Below are 19,670 nucleotides of genomic sequence, written 5' to 3' on the forward strand. Positions count from 1 at the left end.
TTCATTCTTTATTTTTTATTTCAATTCCAAGTAACGATGGGTCGAACGATGACATTTTTATCAAACTGACTCTCGGGGGACTGAGCGATCAGGAAGAGCAGCGGAGCCGCCAACGGTCGACTCTGGGCCCGCGCCTGGAACCTTCTGGAACACAGTGGGGGAAGGGCGGAACTAAAGAACACAGTTGGGAGGTGGAGGAACTAAAGAGCGGGGCCACGGAGGTGGGGGGAACGGCTTGGCGGCGACACCTTCTTCCCGTTCCGTCGAGGTAATCGGTCCGTTCCGGTGCGGTGAGGTTGGTTGGTGGGGAGGCCCGCAGGACAAGATGGAGGAAGAAACGGCGTGAGGTTCCAACTGGGCCTGGGAGAAGGTTCTGGAAGTCAGATGTCGGCGGGAAGGCGCTGGTCTAAAAGCCTGGAGCTGCCGCCGTGATCTTTCCCGCTCGCTTTTTAATTTCCACCGAGTCTTGTTTCGGCTACAGCCGCAGTCAGTGTCTGGTTCACCCCATCCCCTGGGGGAAAGGAGGGGGCAGGTTCACCTGGGCCAGGTGGGACTTGACCCTCCATCTCCTCGACCTCGGTACCAGTTGGGTCGAGGTCAGTCACCGTGGAGCTGGAGAAGCGCAGCAGACCAGACAGCAACCCAGGAGCAGCAAGGTCAACGTTCCTGAAGAACCGGGGTGGACAAAGTTTTTAAAAGAAAAATCACACAACACCAGGTTATAGTCCAACAGGTTTATTTGGAAGCACTAGCTTTCAGAGTGTGCGACCAAATAAACTTGCTGGACTCTGTTAAAAATCACACACCACCAGGTTATAGTCCATGTCTTACAATCTTCTACACCACAACCACCTGATGAAGGAGCGACGCTCCAAAAGCTAGTGCTTACAGATAAACCTGTTGGACTGTAACCTGGTGTTGTGGGATTTTTAACTTAGTCCTGAAGAACCGTTTTGGCCTGAAACGTTGACTTTCCTGCTCCTCAGATACTGTCTGACCTGCTGTGCTTTTCCAGCTCCACGTCCATTGACTATGGCCTCCAGCATCTGCAACCCTTACTGTCTCCAAACCAGCTTGGTCTGGGTTGGAAGACTGAGGTTCTGAACTTCTGTCTCTGTAATGCTGAACATTTTACTTCTCCATTTTCTAAGATCTTGTAACTAAAGAAGCTGTACCTAGGTGCCTCGTACCTAACAGCGCAGTACAGGCCGTTTGGCTCTCGATGTTGTGTTGAACTGTGGAACCAATCTAACGCCATTGCTAAACTACTCAATTCCATATATGTCCATATGTCTATCCAATAACCATTTAAATACCCATAAAGTTGGTGAGTCTACTACTGTTGCAGGCAGTTCCATGCCTCTACTACTGTCTGACATCTGTGGTATATCTGTCACCCCTCAATTTAAAGCTATGCTCCCTAGTACCAGCCATCATTATCCTAGGAAAAAGGCTCTCACTGTCCATCCTCTCAAACCCTCTGATTAACTTATGTCTCAATTAAGTCACCTCTCAACCTTCTCTCTACCGAAGATGGTGCTATAAGTGAAGATGTATAAACTTTTCATTGTACTCATCAAGTTTGTGTGACAATAAAAGCTAATTCTATTTCTCAGGGTAACATCTCCAAACAGGTTGATTTTAAACAGGGTTTGTGAGAGTGTGGATATGCTAAAATCACTAGACAAATTGCTCATTTTCTGGGGGATCTGGTGTTACATCCCATCATGGAAGGAGGTCAGTTTTGGAAAATAATGAAGGGTTTTGTGCTCCAGGAATAGTGTCCCTGCTTCTGGTCCTTAAGTTCTGAGTTCAAGATCCCCCCTGCCCAGAGTCTGAACAGATTGATTTAAACAGGATTTACTATAGTGGGGAGGTGGCTAAAGGTGTTTGTGGTGTTGAGGTAGTGCCCTACCTGTAGGGTAGAAGACCTGGATTTTCAAGTCCCACTTGCTCCAAAGTTGTGTCATAGCACATCTGAACTGGTTAATTAAAATTCTCGTGTCCTTACTCATGACACAGAGGCACCTAGTTCAAGCCCTCCTTGCTCCATAACATATCTGAATATGTTAATTTAAAGTATCCAGCAAGAAGGTGGTGGTATAATGGTAACGTCACTGGCCTAGTTATTCATGACTCTAGACTCATTCTGCATACATGGTTTTACATCCAGCTGTGATAGATGGTGAATTTTAAAAATTAAAGGTTTTGTGTTACAAAATTAATGCCCCTGCCTCTGGGTTAAAAGGTCTGAGTTCAAGTCCCATCTTCCACTAAGGTGTGTCTTAACTGGTTGTTCTAAGTTTTTTCTCCTCTATCACCTGTTAATGGGGCAGATTTATATTCTCCTAGAGTGGGTATCAAACTTAGTTGATTGTCCTATAATTGAAGCGATTCTCCCTTTTTTTGACTGTGTCCCTTGTCTCCAGGATTGAACCTGGAGGTCTCAGCTGAGTGCTTTGAGTGGGTCTGCACATCGACCAGCAGAGAGATAACAAATTTAGCCCATAAGTTGTAAGGTTTGCACCCATCCCCTGCTATTGTGCTTACCACAACTCTCCAACCTTTTCCCCCTTCTCCAGTGGAAATATCCCTTTCCTAGCATAAGAATTGGTCACCCTGTAGGGAGTTTTGTCTGATCCAAAATATTTTCACGGTTAACCTCAGTTTGGAATGTTCACTTTGATGTTTTCTATCCCCATTTTTGCAAGTTCCTGGTTTTACTATTGTGTACTAACCAGACTGTTTACAACCAGTAACCTTGATGCTTTGATTTTAAATTAGCTATGTAGAGCGTTAATGTATTATTCTTCTTAACTTGATGTAACCAGAAATCAAGAGACCTGCATTTGTATAGCATAATTTACAACTCCAGGATGTCTCATTGCATTTCACAGCCAATAAAGTACTTTTGAAATGTACTCACTGATAGTCTATATAGAAATCATGACAGACATTTTGCACAGCGCATGCTCTCTCAAACAAAAAAGTTATAATTGCCAAACAACTGCTTATTTTTTTGTGATGTTTGTTGAGGATTAAGTATTGACCAGCACACTGAGGGTAACTTCTACTTTGAATAGTGCCATGGGACTTTTTACATCTATGCAAATAGGCAGACCGTTAATGTCCTATCCAAAAAATTTGTTCAACAAATTTTGAGTCTATTTTACAAGTGTAGCAAGAATGAAAATATGGCTGAAGTAATTTAAAAAGCCCCCCACAAGACTGAATAATGAAACATGCTTGTTTCTGTGAGGCTTTAAGGGAATGTCTAGATCACATGTTTAGACGACGAAGTTGGGGTTTAACCTTCTGGCCTGTACTAGGTAGCTCATCACTGATTTAGGTGGCTAACTGATCATCATTGAAACATGGCATGAAATTAATGCCCATAAGGGAAAATGGGCAGCAATAGGAGGAAAAAAGGTTACCTTTTATAAATGTGTACATTAATTACCTTTTTATTTGAAACTGTAAGATATTTTCTAATCACCCTGTTCAGAAATGTTATTATAAGACATAGGAGCAGAAATTAGGTCATTCAACCCATCAAGCCTGCTTTACCATTCAATCATGGCTGATCAGCTTCTCCCCATAACCCTTGACCCCCTTGATACTCAAGAACCTATCTCTCAATCTTAAATAAACTCAATGACCTGGCGATAAATTGCATAGATTCACCACTCTCTGGCTGAAAAGTTTCTCATTACCTCCTTTTACTCTATAACTGTGCCCTCAGGTCCTAGTCTCTCCTACCAATGGAAACATCTTCCCAACATCTCTGTCCAGGCCATTCAGTATTCCGTATGTTTCAATTAGATCCTCACTTATCCTTCTAAATTCCATCGAGTATAGACCCAGAGTCTTCAAACGTTTCTCATATGTTAAGCTTTTCATTCCTGAGCTGTCATAATGAAGACCCTTACAGGTGGAGCTATTGCATAGTTGCTGACACTATTGCCTCTCAAGGTTCAGGATTTATGTTTACTCCTGGGATTGAACATAAAAGTCAAGACTTCTATTCCAATCCAGGAATTCCACTGCACTATTAGAGGTGCTGCCTTTCACATGAGACATTAAACAGATCCCATCTCCCTGCTTGGAATGATATAAAAATTCCAGGCACGATTTCAAAGAAGTGCAAGGGAGTTATCCTTGGTCTTCTGTACAATATCTACCCCTCAATCGACAAAGACCGGTCATTATCATGTTGCTAACCCAATCCATAAATATTGGGTATGATATCAATATCTTCTATGATGCTGACATGACCAAAGTAAAGGAAATGCCTGGGAGCTAAAGCAATAGAGGAAGTACTGAGCAGATGGGCTGAACAGCCTTCAATGATTCACGAGGCTTTGATACTAACCTTTTCCACATTGCAATACACTAGGATTGCTAACACAATCGTTAGATTTCCTTGAATGAGGATTATCTCAGTACATGCACACGACTAAATTCTTACAGTCATTTTGTGTTTCTAGGAATGGACCAGGATGACAGTGAAGGGGAAGCTGAGCTCAGGAAGCAGTCGGTTGGCGGTTGGGGTTTACTTCAGATCGCTGGATGCACAGGGTTAACTGCATATGTAGTATGGGCAGGAATACTGATGCCTGGTTTCAGGAGGGTCCCTCTAAGATTACAGGTATGGAAAACACAACTTTCTACAAAGTGCATTAGATGTACACCAGGCAAATCGGATAGCTTGACTTAGGGTAACCATATAAAATGAGTGTGTAGTGAATTTTTCTGGTTAACCAACTGCTAATACTGTCAGCTTGCCGATATGTTCATTTGGAGTGTCACATCATCTGTACTCCTTGCACCTGTATATTTAAGTTCCTTTCATTGTTTTGAGTACAAGATCAGTATCTTCAGATAAAAGGATCTAAACAAAGAAGCACCACTTTTTCAGTAGGTCCACAAGCAACCATCCCCAAATCATAAAACTGTTATTAGATTTATTTTCAGGTAAAGGACTTTGGGTCAGATCTCAGCTCCAAATACATTCAGAAACAATAGGACTTCAGGAAGATCTGGGTCAGAGAGGGCAATTAGGGATCATAGACCTTACCTTAGATCCCTTACAATATGGAAGCAGGTTATTCAGCCCATTGAGTCCACACTGACCCTCGAAGAGCATCCAACTCAGACCTGATCTAACCCCCTACCTTCTCCTTGTAGCCCAACATTACCCATGGCTAATGCACCTAGCCTGCACACCCCTGGACAGTGGACAATTTAGCATGGCCAATCCACCTAACCTGCACATCTTTAGACTGTGGGAGTAAACCGGAGCACATGGACAAAACTGACACAGACACAGAGAGAATGTGCAAACTCCACACAGACAGTCACCCGACGGTGGAATTGAACTCAAGTCCCTGGTGCTGTGAGGCAGCAATGCTAACCACTGAGCCACAAAATAGGTAAATTAAGCTCTTATACACAATAGGTTGCTAGGATTTGGAATACCCTGCTAGCTGTTACAAGGGCCGAAGGCTATTGTACTGTTCTATGTATGATAGTGGGAACAAGAGCATAGGAGTGGGTTCAACTCGATTGCTCTTTGAAAGAGGTTGCAAAGCCTTGGTGGGACAAATGGCCTGTGTCTGTGATGTATTATTCTATGACTCTTCCAGTTTCTCTTAACAATCATGAACTGAGAATGTAGTCTGTAAGTCTGACCTAATTTATACCAGTAAGCAGGAAATTTCTGATGTTGCTAAGAAGAAACAACATGCTGTTGAAGCTTTTCTTCTTACACTGGTCAGGACAGAATCACAGGAATAATCAAATCAGAAAGGGAGCAGCAATTCATTCTGCATATGCAGAGTTCTTTTGGCAAGTAGTCTCTGCCTCATGGAGCTGTTGCCATGGTAAATGCACCATGGAGCAGTTAACTGCAAAATTCTTAAATTCAAGCTAGACAAGTTGACTCTGATTAGTTAAGGAATTGCCATGAAGGACACAACAGGAAAAGAATGTCACCCAACCTTTGTTTAGTTGATAAACCACAATGTTTGTCATATTTTGCAAAAGGCAGGCCCTGTGTGTGAATATATGCCATTCCTCGTATGCGCGGATGAGCCACATTGCAAGATCAAATTGATAAGCTCAAATTAGTTGTTAGTGTAATCTTTTGCACAGTACTAATTGCTTAGTGAGTGTCGTCCAATCACAGAGTCGTTTCTAATGTTGGACACTGTACTCTTGAGTTTTGAAAGCACAGACTGGTTAGATACAGCCAGCACCCTTTCTAATGAGAACAACCAAAGGGAAGTTCACTTTGCTGTGATCTACCAGTCACTGGGACATGAATGAAGGAGAATTCAAATTGCTCCTGATCGGACAACAAGAATGATCAGGAGTTACTATTAGTCTGAGAAATGGAGGTTATTGCACTGTTGAATTTGTAACAACTGAATCAGAAAAAATGGTTTGTCAGGTTTTTAGAATTAGTTTGGGTAAGTGAATTGCGAATTCTGTGTCTCTCAGTTTCGAGGAAAGCCAGCTGGACACAATAATGAGATGACTGTCTTTTACCAGGTACCCTACATACCTGCAAGCCACAAACAGGTGCAAAATGTGATGACTTTACTGGAAGGCCGGTCTGGCAAAGTGGTGGACTTGGGATCAGGTGACGGCCGAATTGTACGTGAATCGTTGGACTAAAACGCAATATATTCTGTAATCAAAAATTTGAACAACTTCTCCAATTTAACTTGGATTTCAGTGCACACTTAAGACCAATCTTTATAAAAGTTATTGATGAAATAACCTAATAATTGTGGAAGCTGATTAACTATCTTGTCCACATAGTTTACATTTGTTGAAATTCTTGCTGTTCTTTCTTTGTGTTTCCACAAACCATTCCCACCTGGTAAACTACCCAACACTTTCAATTTTGGTAATTCTGCTCTCAAACAGTTCCCTTAGCCTCCCCAGGGGGTGCATGAAAGTGGGCTGGACTGAATTTCTTCCCCTCTTCCTCAACTGAAAGTGGCATGCTAATCCATATTCAAAGAATCATGAAGAATATTTGGGTTCAGTTGTTACTCCCCAAGCTCTGACATTTATATTATAAGTTCTACGTTGACTCTGCCTCATTCCCTATTGTCAGTATGTAAAAATGCTAGAATATTAATGCAGCAACTACGTAGTTTTTCTGTGTTTTGGGTGGATTTTATCCAGTATTGTCCTGCACAATAATAACAGCAACTTACATGGAGCTTTTAACTTAATAAATACACTGTGGCTAATCGTTCCATTGCCTTCCCATCTTAGCATGTCTGAGTATACCATGTGATTCACTGTTTTGGGCATGAATCTATTTCCCAGTGCACCCATTTAAATTGCTCTTCTGTTCAGCTGCCCATTTAGACATGATCTGGTTCTCAAGTTATCTCTGTAGTTCTAATTCTCTAGCCTAGAGAATTTGGTGCACATTAGGCCAGCTGGGAATACATACTGAGGTAAAAGTGCTTTGTTCTTTGCCTTTTCATCTAAAGGAAGTGCCCCCATTACCTTCTCCTACCCCATTTCCGACCACTTTGTGATTCTTGCTGGTGAATTGAAATTAAGTAGAGAATGAGTCATTCTTGAGCATTTCTAGTTACAGGAGTGCACTGAGTGGTGGATGGTTACCTTTCTAATGTTTCAGTCAGGGAGTGGTGCTGAGGAAGAAATCGATAGGGAATAGAGTAACTTTGGTGTAGTTGATAGTGTACAATTATCATTAATGATCACTGTCAAATACTGCAACACTCGGCAAAAAAAACTTGATTTTGGAAAAAAGTACCTTGAATGATCATAGAAATCATATTACGGGAGGGAGGACATTCAGCCCATTTTGACTCTTTAAAGCTAGTATTGTGCTTAACTTCCACACCCAGCTCTTTCCCAACTACTCTGTAAATTAGTCCTCTTCAAGTTGTTGACAAACATACTGTGCAGTCACCCTACTTGAAGTGGTAAAATAGCAATGACAGGTATTTTTTCTGTCTTCCTCTGTCCACGCCCTCCCCTCGCCTCCCCTCCCACCCCGGTCCCCTGCCACCGCTGCCTTTAGGGTGGGAATCAGTTAGTTCAGTTAGCTTCAAGATTGTGATCAACCAGCATCCAAGGAGCAGGAAAATCAATGTTTCAGGCAAAAGCTCTTCATCAGGAATAAGGCTGTGAGCCAAGGGGGTGGAGAGATCAATGAGAGGGGGGTGGGGCTAGGGGGAAGGTATCTAAGAGTACAATAAGTAGATGGAGGTGGGGGTAATGGTGATAGGTCAGAGAGGAGGGTGGAGCACATAGGTGGGAAGGAAGATGGACAGGTAGGGCTGGTTATGAGGGTGGAGTTGAGTTGGACGGGTGGAACTGGGATAAAGTGGGGGGGGGGGGGAAATGAGGAAACTGGTAAAATCCACATCAATGCCTTGTGGCTGGAGGGTCCCAACCACACATCGGGTGGTAAGGGTGTGATGATGGAGGGGACCCAGGACCTGTGTGTCCTTGGCAGAATGGGAGGGGGAATTGAAGTGTTTGGCCACAGCGCAGTAGGGTTGATTGGTGCGAGTGTCCTGGGAATGTTCTCTGAAGCACTCTGCGAGTAGGCTTCCTGTCTCCCCAATGTAGAGGAGACTGCATCAGGAGCAATGGATACAGTAAGTAACATGTGTGGAAGTGCAGGTAAAACTCTGGTGGGTGTGGAAGGCTCCTTTGGGGCCTTGGACGGAGGTGAGGGGGGAGGTGTGGGCACAGGTTTTGCAATTCCTGCAGGGGCAGAGGAAGGTGCCAGTAGGGGAGGGTGGGTTGGTGGGGCCTGTGGACCTGACAAGGGAGTCACGGACAGAATGGTCTTTACGGAAAGCGGATAGGGGTGGGGTCTGTTTGTTGGTGGTTGGAATGGTAGAGGATGATGCGATGTATACGGAGGTTGGTGGGGTGGAAGGTGAGGACCAGGGGGGTTCTGTCTTTGTTGCGGTTGAAGGGATGGGGTTCAAGGGCAGAGAAGCAGCAAGTGGATGAGATGCGCTGGAGGGCATCATCAACCACAAGGGAAGGGAAATTGCGACATTTAAAGGAGGCAGCCATCCGGTATGTTCTGTGGTGGAACTGGTCCTTCTGGGAGGAGATGCAGTGAGGCAGAGGAATTGGGAATAAGGGAGAGCATGTGGGAGGAGTGTAATCCAGGTAGCTGTAGGTTTATAGAAGATGTCAGTTTTGGGTCGGTCACAGTTGATGGAGATGGAGAGGTCCAGGAAGGGGAGGGAGGTGTCAAAGAAGGTCCAGGTGAATTTGAGGTTGGGGTGGAATATATTGGTGAAGTTGACGGCTGTTCAACCTCAACTGCTGGTTTGCATCTAGACTAATGCCGACACGTGACTTCAGTTCCCACACCAGCTGAGGTTACCATAGAGGTCCCATCTGCTCAACCTCTCCCCTCACCTGAGACACGATGACCCTCAAGTTAAACCACTGCCAGTCATCTCCCTCTAATGAGCAAGCATCCGTATAGTCCTCTGGAACAATGGAGGTTTTGCCTTGCCTTTACCTCTTCTTCCTCACTTAAAGGACAAATCTATCAACCATTTCCCCATTGCAATGATATGAGAGTTAATAGTATAGCAGGGAGAAGGCGTATGTGACCAATTGTGCTGACCGGTCTGTTTCTACATTGAAGATTCTAAAGGATACCACGTAAAATGTTTGCAGTTGTGCAGAATTAGATTGAAGCAAGAACTTCTTTCTCATTGTTGCATGACCACCATTTTGTTTTTGTCATTTTCAAAGTCGTGCAAAACCAGACTCTTCATTATGATAATTAGTAGCAGAATCCCTGTTACTTTGCAGGTTTTAGAAGCCAGTAGACATGGCTTCCATCCAGCAGTTGGCTATGAATTAAATCCATGGCTCATCAGGCTGTCAAAGTTCTACGCTTGGAGAGCTGGCTGTTACGGCCAGGTTTCTTACGTGAGACAAGATTTATGGAAGGTAGGAAAGCCTTAATTTTGAATTAATATTTAAAGTAGGGGTAAAAGCTTCATTATTTTATATTACTGGATGCTGCTCATAGCTTTCTCAATCTCTAATATGTACCTTTTGAGAAATTATGTCCATTAAAAATCACATTTAAATGCTAATTCATTTTGGCCATCAGATTCCAGTAAAATACAGGCTTCTACAAGCATGTACATGGTTAGCACAAACTGATGACTAGCCATTATTTTCCAGCTTTAGGGATGCCAATACAGTCTGTATTCGGTTCTCAAGTAATGTTACAGCGGTTCAGAAACAATTTCATGCATCGAGGAGTTACGTTCTTCATTAAGTAAACAGCTGTTGATAAGTAGACTCCTCGATCTAATTGTCCCACACAAGAGGAAGTAATAGCATCGAGCAAATGTTTTCCCAAGAAATAATGCTGTAACTTTACACTGGGAAAATCTTTGGTCTGACACTACATAAAAATCACGTAGATCAAGTGAAGATTGTCAATGGAAAATTATTGTCTACAACTTGAACAAAGTTGGCCCACTGTAGTTAAAAGCAAAGAACAGTTCACTTGCATGACAGATTAATATTTTAGTGCAGAGTCTGACATAGATTCCCATTCATACTTGCTGCACAGCAAGGTATCAATCTCAGATAAGCAGTGAGGATATATATAAAGTACAACATAAAAACATAGGAGCAGGCCATTCGGTCCTTCAAGCCTGCTCCACCATTCAAGATGATCATGGCTGATCAACTGACTCAATACCCTGTTCCCACTTTCTCTCTGTATCTTTGATTCCTTTAGCCATAAGAACTGTATTTAAGTCCTCCTTGAAAACATTCAATGTTTTGGCCTCAACCACATTCTTTAGCAGAGAATTCCACAGGCTCAGTGCCCTCTGGGTGAAGAAATTTTTTCCTCATGGTCTACCTTGTATCCTTAACCTGTGACCCCTAGTCCTAGGTGTGCTACAACAACAAATTACATTTATGAAAAGGTCAGAAGTCACACAACACCAGCTTATAGTCTACTTGAAATCACAAGCTTTCAGAGCACTGCACCTTCGTCAGGTGAAGTGGAGGGAAGCGCATAGGCACAGAATGTATGGGTGGAGAGGTAATAGCAATATAATTCCAATAGTTGAGAGTTTCAGCAGATAAGTGCAAATAATGTGAGTAGAGGCTGAATAACAAGTCCTTGCAGGTGATCGAAAGTGTCCAATGGTGTGAGTAAAATGTCAACAGCTGAATAACAAGTGAAGCAATGACCAATGAACCAATTAATTAAGGTAGAGAGATAATTACAAAAAAAAATTAAGAACAGTTTTGTTGTTTTTTTGTAATTATCTCTCTGTCTTAATTAATCAGTTCAAGGGTCATCTCTTTACTTGTTATTCAGCTGTTGACACTCTTGATCACCATTGGACACTTTTGATCACTGCAAAAACTTGTTATTCAGCCTCGACTCACATTATTTGTACTTCTCTATTGACACTCTTTATTACTTGGGATCACCTTGCTATTATCTCTCTGCCTATTTAGTCTGTGCCTGTGCGCTTCCCTCCACTTCACCTGATGAAGGAGCAGCGCTCTGAAATCTTGTGATTTCAAATAAGCCTGTTGGACTATAACCTGGTGTTGTGTGACTTCTGACTTTGTCCAACACTGGCACCCTGACATCATGTGTTTACGGAACACTATTATTATAATAAAGCATCCCAGGCTGATTTGTGGGAGCTGCTTGAATGTAAGAACAGGGGCTGACCATTCAGCCTTTTGAACCCAAGGCCAATCTTTTACACATTCTGGTCACTGAGTAACATTGGTAAGGGCCTGGAACAGATCTTGTTCATCTTTGTTAACTGTAGAATGTTGCTGAGGGGACTTTGCGAGATTGGAAAATTACAGGCAAAGAACAGACTATCAGAAACCAAATCCTGAAGTAGAAAATTGTTGCTGCATATAGGTTTGTTCGCTGAGCTGGAAGGTTCACGTTCAGACGTTTCATCACCATACTAGGTAACATCATCACTGAGCCTCCAGATGAAGCGTTGCTGATGATTCCTGCTTTCTATTTATATGTTTGGGTTTCTTCGGGTTGGTGATGTAATTTCCGGTGGTGATGTCATTTCCTGTTCTTTTTCTCAGGGGGTGGTAATTCGGGTCCAAGTCAATGTATTTGTTGATAGAGTTCTGATTGGAATACCATGCTTCTAGGAGTTCTCGTGCATGTCTCAAATTGGCTTGTCCTAGGATGGATGTGTTGCCCCAGTCGAAGTGGTGTCCTTCCTCATCTGTATGTAAGGATATTAGTGAGAGAGGGTCATGTCGTTTTGTGGCTAGTTGATGTTCCTGTATCCTGGTGGCTAGTTTTCTGCCTGTTTGTTCAATGTAGTGTCTGTTACAGTCCTTGCACGGTATTTTATAATGTGATTTACAAACTAACATGCACGGACCTATATCCAGAACCTCAACCTGAGCTACAAATATACTCAAAACCCACTAAGAGAATTGTTACAAATGTTCTTATACAACAATGTAAAATCTGTGCATGGCTTCTGTGTAAATTAGGAATTATTCAAATGTGACTCTCAGAAATGAACTGGTGAAATATTCATGAAACAGATTGATTTATTGTTATTTCAGGTTGATTTGTCAGACTGCTCGAATGTCACGGTTTTCCTAGCTCCTAGTGTGGTAAGTAGTAGGTGATTCATTTTCACTCTTTATCTCTCTCTTATTAATTCATAAGTCTGGCTTATCAGTGTGTTCTCAGTAATTTTACAATCTTGGATCTCTGCTTGCAACCTCCAAATGTACCTGTGTTATATTGTTTGGTTTCTTATGTTAGGTATTTCTTTGAGTTCACTGTCTCTGGTCACTCCCTAAGAAGACCCCTTGTCTCCAATGATCCATATAACTTTATTTGTCCAATATCAGGGTAAATAACCAAGATTTGAATAGCGAACACTTTTCACTGTTCTCTGCATTGCTGTGGTATGTCATGTGCAGCACATAACTCCTTGGGCTGAACGTTCCCATATTTCAGCTAAGTGTCAATTTCAGAGAGTTTCATTGAGCCATGAGCCCTGACAATTTTTTATCATATAATTTCCCTGGCTTGCTTCATTGAGTCTGCACCCCACCTCGATTGTGCTGCTTGTGTGCGATCTTGCAGTCAACAGCAGTGGAAGTATTCACTGGTGCTGGGACTTAGGATATTCACACTGCAGGCACCATATTTACACCCCAGTCATGCACCATCTTCAACACTATCAGCCTGGCTTGAAGTAGCCAGCTGGTTAGTGCAGAGTCCACGGTCTGAAGGAATGCACAGTCATGCAGTAAGAAGGTTCATGACTTTCTAAACTCCACAGGGAATGTGCCCCCATCTCCTCTCCATTACCTCACCTGATTCTAACCCCACTGCCGCACCCAGTTCCCATCAAATCTACTGCTGTTACTCTTGTATGCAGCATTTTCCTTTAATACTTCTAACACAACCCAACCCCCAAACTACAAAGCTTTCCTGTCCTCTGCCCATCCTACTCACTCAGTAATGCAGGACACCTCACCATCTTTCCTGACTGACCACAGGCCCCTTAATTGGTCTGAGGACTAGTTTCTTTAAGATATTTCGGTGAAGCACGGTCAGTATGTTTGCTGCATAAGCTGTTGGCAAATGCTTTAGGGGTGACATTGTTGTACCACAGTGGTGTCCGCCAAACATGTCTGCTCCCTTGACTGTTCACTGCTGGTAAGCAGGACAAGCTGTCATTCTTTCTGTCCACACAAAGAGGTAAGGTAGGGCAGAGATGCTGTGTCCAAATAACTGCGAAATGAGTGTGTGCCAAGAAAACAGGTTAACAGCCTAGAGGTGAGATGGAGTGCCTGTCCCTGCACACCCTGCAGCCTGGAAACAGCATTGCAGTTTAAGATGTCGGTGATCTCCAAACTACACAACTAAAGTGCTAAACTGAATTATAAATCAGTCTGAGATATGCCAAGATGTTGTGCTGAGGCTGTTGCTTTGCCAATGACGAAGGATGCAGGCAACCACTGCCATGGATCATGCCATGAGATATCAGGGAATGATGGCTGAGGTAGAGGCCCTGACAAGACACCAGTAAGCTGCAGCCACCACATGACGACTCAGACTTTCACGTCTGGAATTGGTGCGGTCTCATTTTTCACCAGTATCTGGGAGAATAGCAACCTGCATAAAAACGAAGCAAGATTGTGAAATAATAGATGTTAATACTTGCAAGTAGGGCCCTTGTTGCTCTCCGGCCAAATCCTGACCTAACTGTTAAAACATTAGGGAGAAAATCTGACATTTTTCATTCTCATTGTAAGCGTTCAATTTTCTCACCATTACCCACGTTATTCAGATGCTGGAAGGATTTTGCCTCTTGTCTTTCATAGGCAGAAGAATAACACCCCATCAGATTCTATGAAGTATTAAGACAATGCTACTCAACATCAAAAATAAAACAAAGAACTGCGGATGCTGGTGATCTGAAGCAAAAACAGAAATTGCTGGAGAAACTCAGCTGGTCTGGCAGCATCTGTGGAGAGAAAGCAGAGTCCACATTTCTGGGTCCAGTGACCCTGCTTCAGAACAAAGATGTTGCCAAACCTGCTGAGTTTCTACAGCAATTTCTGTGTTTATTGAATGTAGCGTAGGTCAACAAACTGTTTCGAGCACAGTATGTTTTACAGTAAAAGCAATCTATACTATACCTCTAGAATTTAAAAGAGGAAAAGCATCTCCATTGTGCTGTCAATATAAGACTGGCCTTTACCAGAAATCAGCTGTGGCGTTTTGTCAGGTTTCATGGAGGATTTCTCTAATGAGGTTGTGTTTTCTTGCACAATTGTCCCAATCCCACTTCATTAACTAGATACCACAACTCTCTTGTTCGATTTTCTGAATGTTAGTTTAATTTTCTGAAGTGAGTGGTTATTTGGAGAGGTACATGACGTGATTCAGGCTATGAAATATCATTGTAATAATTTCCATCTTTATGCTTGGACATGCACTATGGACATTAGAATTAGCATGACACTAAGTTACTTGGTCCTACAATAAATTAGTCCATCAAAGGCATTAAAACACGCTTCTTTCTACACAGCTTTCATTACTGGAAGTCAAGTTGTTATCTGAACTTCCAGAAGATGCCTGGATTGTTGCTGGTCGATTCCCTTTCCCAAATTGGAAACCTTGCTGCACTGTTGGGGATGGAGTGGACAGAACCTGGCGTTATAGTGTCAAGCAACTACGACAAGAACGTGTTTCCCAGATCACACGTGAAGGAACAGCAGTGTAACATCCACTGACAAGCCAATAGTTGCAAAAAGGCAACTTTCAAGAGGAGACAGTTACATAATTTTTTATTTTAAGCTGCAAGCCGCACATTGGATTTTAAAAAAAAACTTACAAGAGGTCTTTATTTCGAAGCCAGAGGTTCCTCTGTAATAAATTACACAATAATCTTTGATTCTTTTTCAATCCAATGTTGCAACTTGACGATGTACATCTTGGAAAGTTGTTGCCTTGCTAATTAGAGAAGGATAAGCAATCTGGTCTTGCTGAAAAGAGGAATTTCCTTCCTTAATACAACACAGGAAATTTTAAAATGAGGTTTTCAGACAGATCAAACTTTCAAAGATGCTGCCACTTGTCATAATGTGTGACTACTATGCTAAGCAGTAGGGTGCAAGGCTGTCCCTTGCCATAACTTCCAACATAAATGAAATTCTACAGTTAGTTTGAGAGAAGCAGAGAGCCAATGTCCTCATGCTGGCATCCATTTAGAGCATAACTTTATGGAGCTTATGAACATGTGTCTGGCTCTCCTTCTGATTGTGAATGGTGATTTGTTTTGAGCCCCTTTGAGACTATTATCCTTTAAAAACGTGAATCTTTCACTGACCAATGCAAATAATTCCACAAAATTATGTAACATTTTAAACTTCTTACTGCAACAAGCAAATTAAACTCAACATTGACTAAACATGATTTAGTAGTCATCTAGAGTACAAAAAAGGTTTCCCCATTAGGTTCATAATACAACCAAAAAAACCCACACCTCATTTATATATTATCCCACACTCTGAGCAGAGATGAAGTCTGTGAGCTCCTCCAGACTTTAACAGGAACTCTTCTCCCTGCTCCACCAAGGTGAACCCTATTAATTTCATTAAGAGTCATAGAGATGTACAGCACGGAAACAGACCCTTCGGTCCAACTCATCCATGTCAATCAGGTATCTTAAATTAATCTCATTCCATTTGCCAGCGTTTGGCCCATATCCCTCTAAACTCTTGCTATTCATATACCCATCCAGATGCCTTTTAAATGTTGTAATTGTATACACCTCCGCCACTTCCTCTGGCAGCTCATTTCACACACGCACCACTCTCTATGTGAAAACGTTGTCACTTGTATATCTTTCGTCTCTCATTTTAAACCTATACCCTCTAGTTTTGGACTCCCTTATCCTAGTAAAATGACTGGCTATTCACCCTACGTATGCCCAACATGATTTTATAAACCTCTATCAGGTCACCCCTCAAACTTTGACACTTCAAGGAAAATAGTCCCAACCTATTTAGCCTCTCACTATAGCTCCAACTCTGCAACATCTTTGTAAACCTTTTCTGCAGCCTTTCAAGTTTAACAAATCTGCTAACAGGGAGTTCAGAATTTAATGCAGTATTCCAAAAGTTGCCTGAACAGTGTACTGTATTAGCCGCAACACGACTCCTACATTCGATGCACTGACCAATAAAGATGTGTCCAATTGCCGTCTTCACTACCCTGTCAACCTGTGACTCCACCTTCAAGGAACTATGAATCTGCACCCTAAGGTCTCTCTTTGGCAGCACTCCCCATGATCCTCCTATTAAGGACCTATCCAGGATTGTTAAGAAGGCATACAGTGTCTTGGCCTTTATTAATAGAGGGATTGAGTTCCGGAACCAGGAGATTATGCTGCACCTGTACAAAGCTCTGGTACGGCCACACTTGGTCACCACATTATAAGAAGGATTTGGAAGCTTTGGAAAGGATACTGAGGAGATTTACTAGGATGTTGCCTGGTATGGAAGGAATGTTTTATGAGGAAAGGCTGAGGGCCTTGAGGCTGTTCTCGTTAGAGAGAAGAAGGTTGAGAGGTGACTTAATAGAGACATACAAGATAATCAGAGGGTTAGATAGGGTGGACAGGGAGAACCTTTTTCCAAGTATGGGAATGGCAAACACGAGGGGACACAACTTTAAAGTGAGGGGAGATAGGTATAAGACAGATGTCAGAGGTAGTTTCTTTACCCAGAGAGTAGTAATGGTATGGAATGCTTTGCCTGCAACGATAGTAGATTCGCCAAGTTTAAGTGCATTTAAGTCATCATTGGACAGGCATATGGACGTACATGGAATAGTGTAGGTGGAATGGGCTTCAGATTAGTATGACAGGGCGACGCAACATTGAGGGCCGAAGGGCCTGTACTGTGCTGTAATGTTCTACGTTCTATCCTGATTTACCTTACCAAAGTGCAACACCTCGCATTTATCAAAATGAAACTCTGTCTGGCCCATCTGATCAAGGTCTCATTGTACTCTGAGATAACTTTCTTCACTGTCCATTACACCACCAATTTTGGTGTTGTTTGCAAATTTACTAAATGTTCCTCCTTTATTCTCAGCCAAATTATTTATATAAATGACAAAAAGCAGTGGACCCATCATCAATCCTTGCAGCACATCACTGGTCACAGGCTTCCAGCCTGAGCACTTGATATTCTTCTGTTACGACAGTTTTTGCAGCTCAACAAACTGAAGATGAAAATATTTCATCCTAGCCTGAAATGAACGTTTAATAAACCATTTTGGAATGAAAGACTATGCAAAGAACAGGAACAAAGTCTACAATGTGGAAAGCCTTCAGTCAATTTACATATCAATATGAAAAGCATTCCTCTTTGTTCAGTTGCATTTATTACAGTTCTATAACAACAGTTTAAAAAAAGCTTTGTTATATTTTATTGGGAAATAATTAAAATTGTAAATTATCCCATACACCCCAAAGTTATTCATACTTGAAGAGTATTGTCAGAAGTTTCTTTGTTGGGTTTCACCTGCCACTATGACACAACCAAATAATGAACAATGTCTCTGGACCAATAGCATAAATTGTCAAAAGTGGTTGTTTACTGGCATTCCTCTGCTGTTTTCACCAAGGCTATAGTATGGAGTTGGTGGGAACCCTGTGTAAACATCTTCCACCATCCCCACTTCACGGTTCACACTTGAAACCATTCTGTCAGTAGTGGGAAGTTTTTACATTCACAGTCTGGGAATGGAAGATTCACATTGATGTTCTGAGTATGAAAAAGCATTACAGTTTAAAAATAGGGCACTGATGCTGGGTATTATGCTGCCGAACTAAAGAAATAGAAAGCATCATTTGCACCGTCAATGGATTATTTGAAACATGGCAAAGAAACATAGCATAACTGTCCTTTACAGACTTTAGACGCAATTGATTTTGTTTTATAAAAAGGTCTATTTAGAATAGCACATGAACAGAAAGCAATATGAGTTAACGATGTACAGCACATCTCTTCAGATCTCCAGATTGGTATCGGGATCCCTGGTGTTGCTGAACAGTATCACATAATTTGAGGAGTATTTAAACTTAAAATTATTAAAACGTGTTCTTGTAGCTACATAAATATAGCTAAGATTACGAGACAGAGAAAACATGGCATACAAGGTGAAGTTTATAATCTGTTTGCAGAACCAGACAAAAGCGGTTTGTAGTATCTCTTCAAAAGTTGAGAATAGCACTCTTCAATAGCTACAGACATTTTCTAACCAACCAGTTCAAGAATGTTATTAAACACCTTTGGAGTGGGTGGGAATTGAACCCAGGCCTCCTGGATCCAAGCTAGGAATACTACCATGGCACCCCGAGACCTCTACACCCCTGGGGCCTTCCTGTGATCAAAAGTACCTGTGATATGGAACAGGTTTGAAGATCAGTGGGATGCAGGCACGATTGAAGAATTAGCAGACTTGCAATAAATCTTCTACTCAGAGGTACTCATTGATTTACTATCCCCTCCGTTAGAGCTCCCATTTGATGTAGAACCCTCCTTCTTTAATCCACCTCCGTTGTCCACTTGTCACTGCAGTAACAGGAAAGCAAGAATTTTTTTCCTTTATAAATATTACTTACTGCTTCCTTGTTTTGAGAAGTCAGAAATGTTTGGTGAAAACATTATATTATTGCATTAATAATAATTGCAATAGGCTGCAATTTATGCTTCTCTGTTGGTAGATTCAAAGACAGGTTGGGGACATATAAGATTCTCTGTCTACTATTTATCCCCAACCTATCTGCACTTTTACCAAGGGAGGGAGGCTTCAGATGGCCCTTGCATTTATTAGGCCTTAAACTTGCCAATCAGTGGTCACATTAGGGCCCAATCTTGCTCCTGATAGCATTTCACACAAAGCAAGAGTTGGCTCCCTCAGTTTTGGAGGCCCAGCATCTTTAGTTGCACTGTCTAGCATGAGGGAAGGCATAGGGCAACCTCTGCTTAGCACTGCTACCTCCCAGTGCCAGGGACCCAGGTTCAATTCTACCCTCACACCCTATGTGGACTTAACACAT

The 19,670-nt window shown here is 42.1% G+C and overlaps 1 protein-coding gene across 6 annotated transcripts; it reads left to right on the forward strand.

The window, feature by feature from the left end:
* The first annotated feature begins 106 nt into the window (after window positions 1–106).
* antkmt (adenine nucleotide translocase lysine methyltransferase) lies at window positions 107–18,089 on the forward strand. 6 transcript variants are annotated; one of them, XM_072559964.1, is made up of 6 exons: window positions 107–268; window positions 4,488–4,648; window positions 6,553–6,657; window positions 9,847–9,987; window positions 12,637–12,687; window positions 15,126–18,089. In XM_072559964.1, the coding sequence occupies exons 2-6, from the start codon at window positions 4,490–4,492 to the stop codon at window positions 15,318–15,320; spliced, it is 651 nt and encodes a 216-aa protein (XP_072416065.1). In that variant the 5' UTR covers window positions 107–268; window positions 4,488–4,489; the 3' UTR covers window positions 15,321–18,089. The 6 variants fall into 6 exon arrangements, with proteins under 6 accessions (XP_072416065.1, XP_072416064.1, XP_072416063.1 ...); XM_072559963.1 differs by having other exon boundaries at window positions 267–370; XM_072559962.1 differs by lacking the exon at window positions 107–268 and adding an exon at window positions 311–656.
* Window positions 18,090–19,670: the final 1,581 nt, after the last annotated feature.

The sequence above is a fragment of the Chiloscyllium punctatum genome, chromosome 40 (assembly GCF_047496795.1).
Source record: "Chiloscyllium punctatum isolate Juve2018m chromosome 40, sChiPun1.3, whole genome shotgun sequence".
Lineage (NCBI taxonomy): Eukaryota > Metazoa > Chordata > Chondrichthyes > Orectolobiformes > Hemiscylliidae > Chiloscyllium > Chiloscyllium punctatum.

Bases quoted from the DNA above. Each gene is read 5' to 3' on its own strand.
- antkmt (XM_072559959.1), top strand. From the start codon at position 1,282: ATGTCCATATGTCTATCCAATAACCATTTAAATACCCATAAAGTTG. The intron at 6,658-9,846 runs GTACGTGAATCG...GTTACTTTGCAG, and splicing joins GATCAGGTGACGGCCGAATT to GTTTTAGAAGCCAGTAGACA. The intron at 12,688-15,125 runs GTAAGTAGTAGG...CTTTCTACACAG, and splicing joins TTTTCCTAGCTCCTAGTGTG to CTTTCATTACTGGAAGTCAA.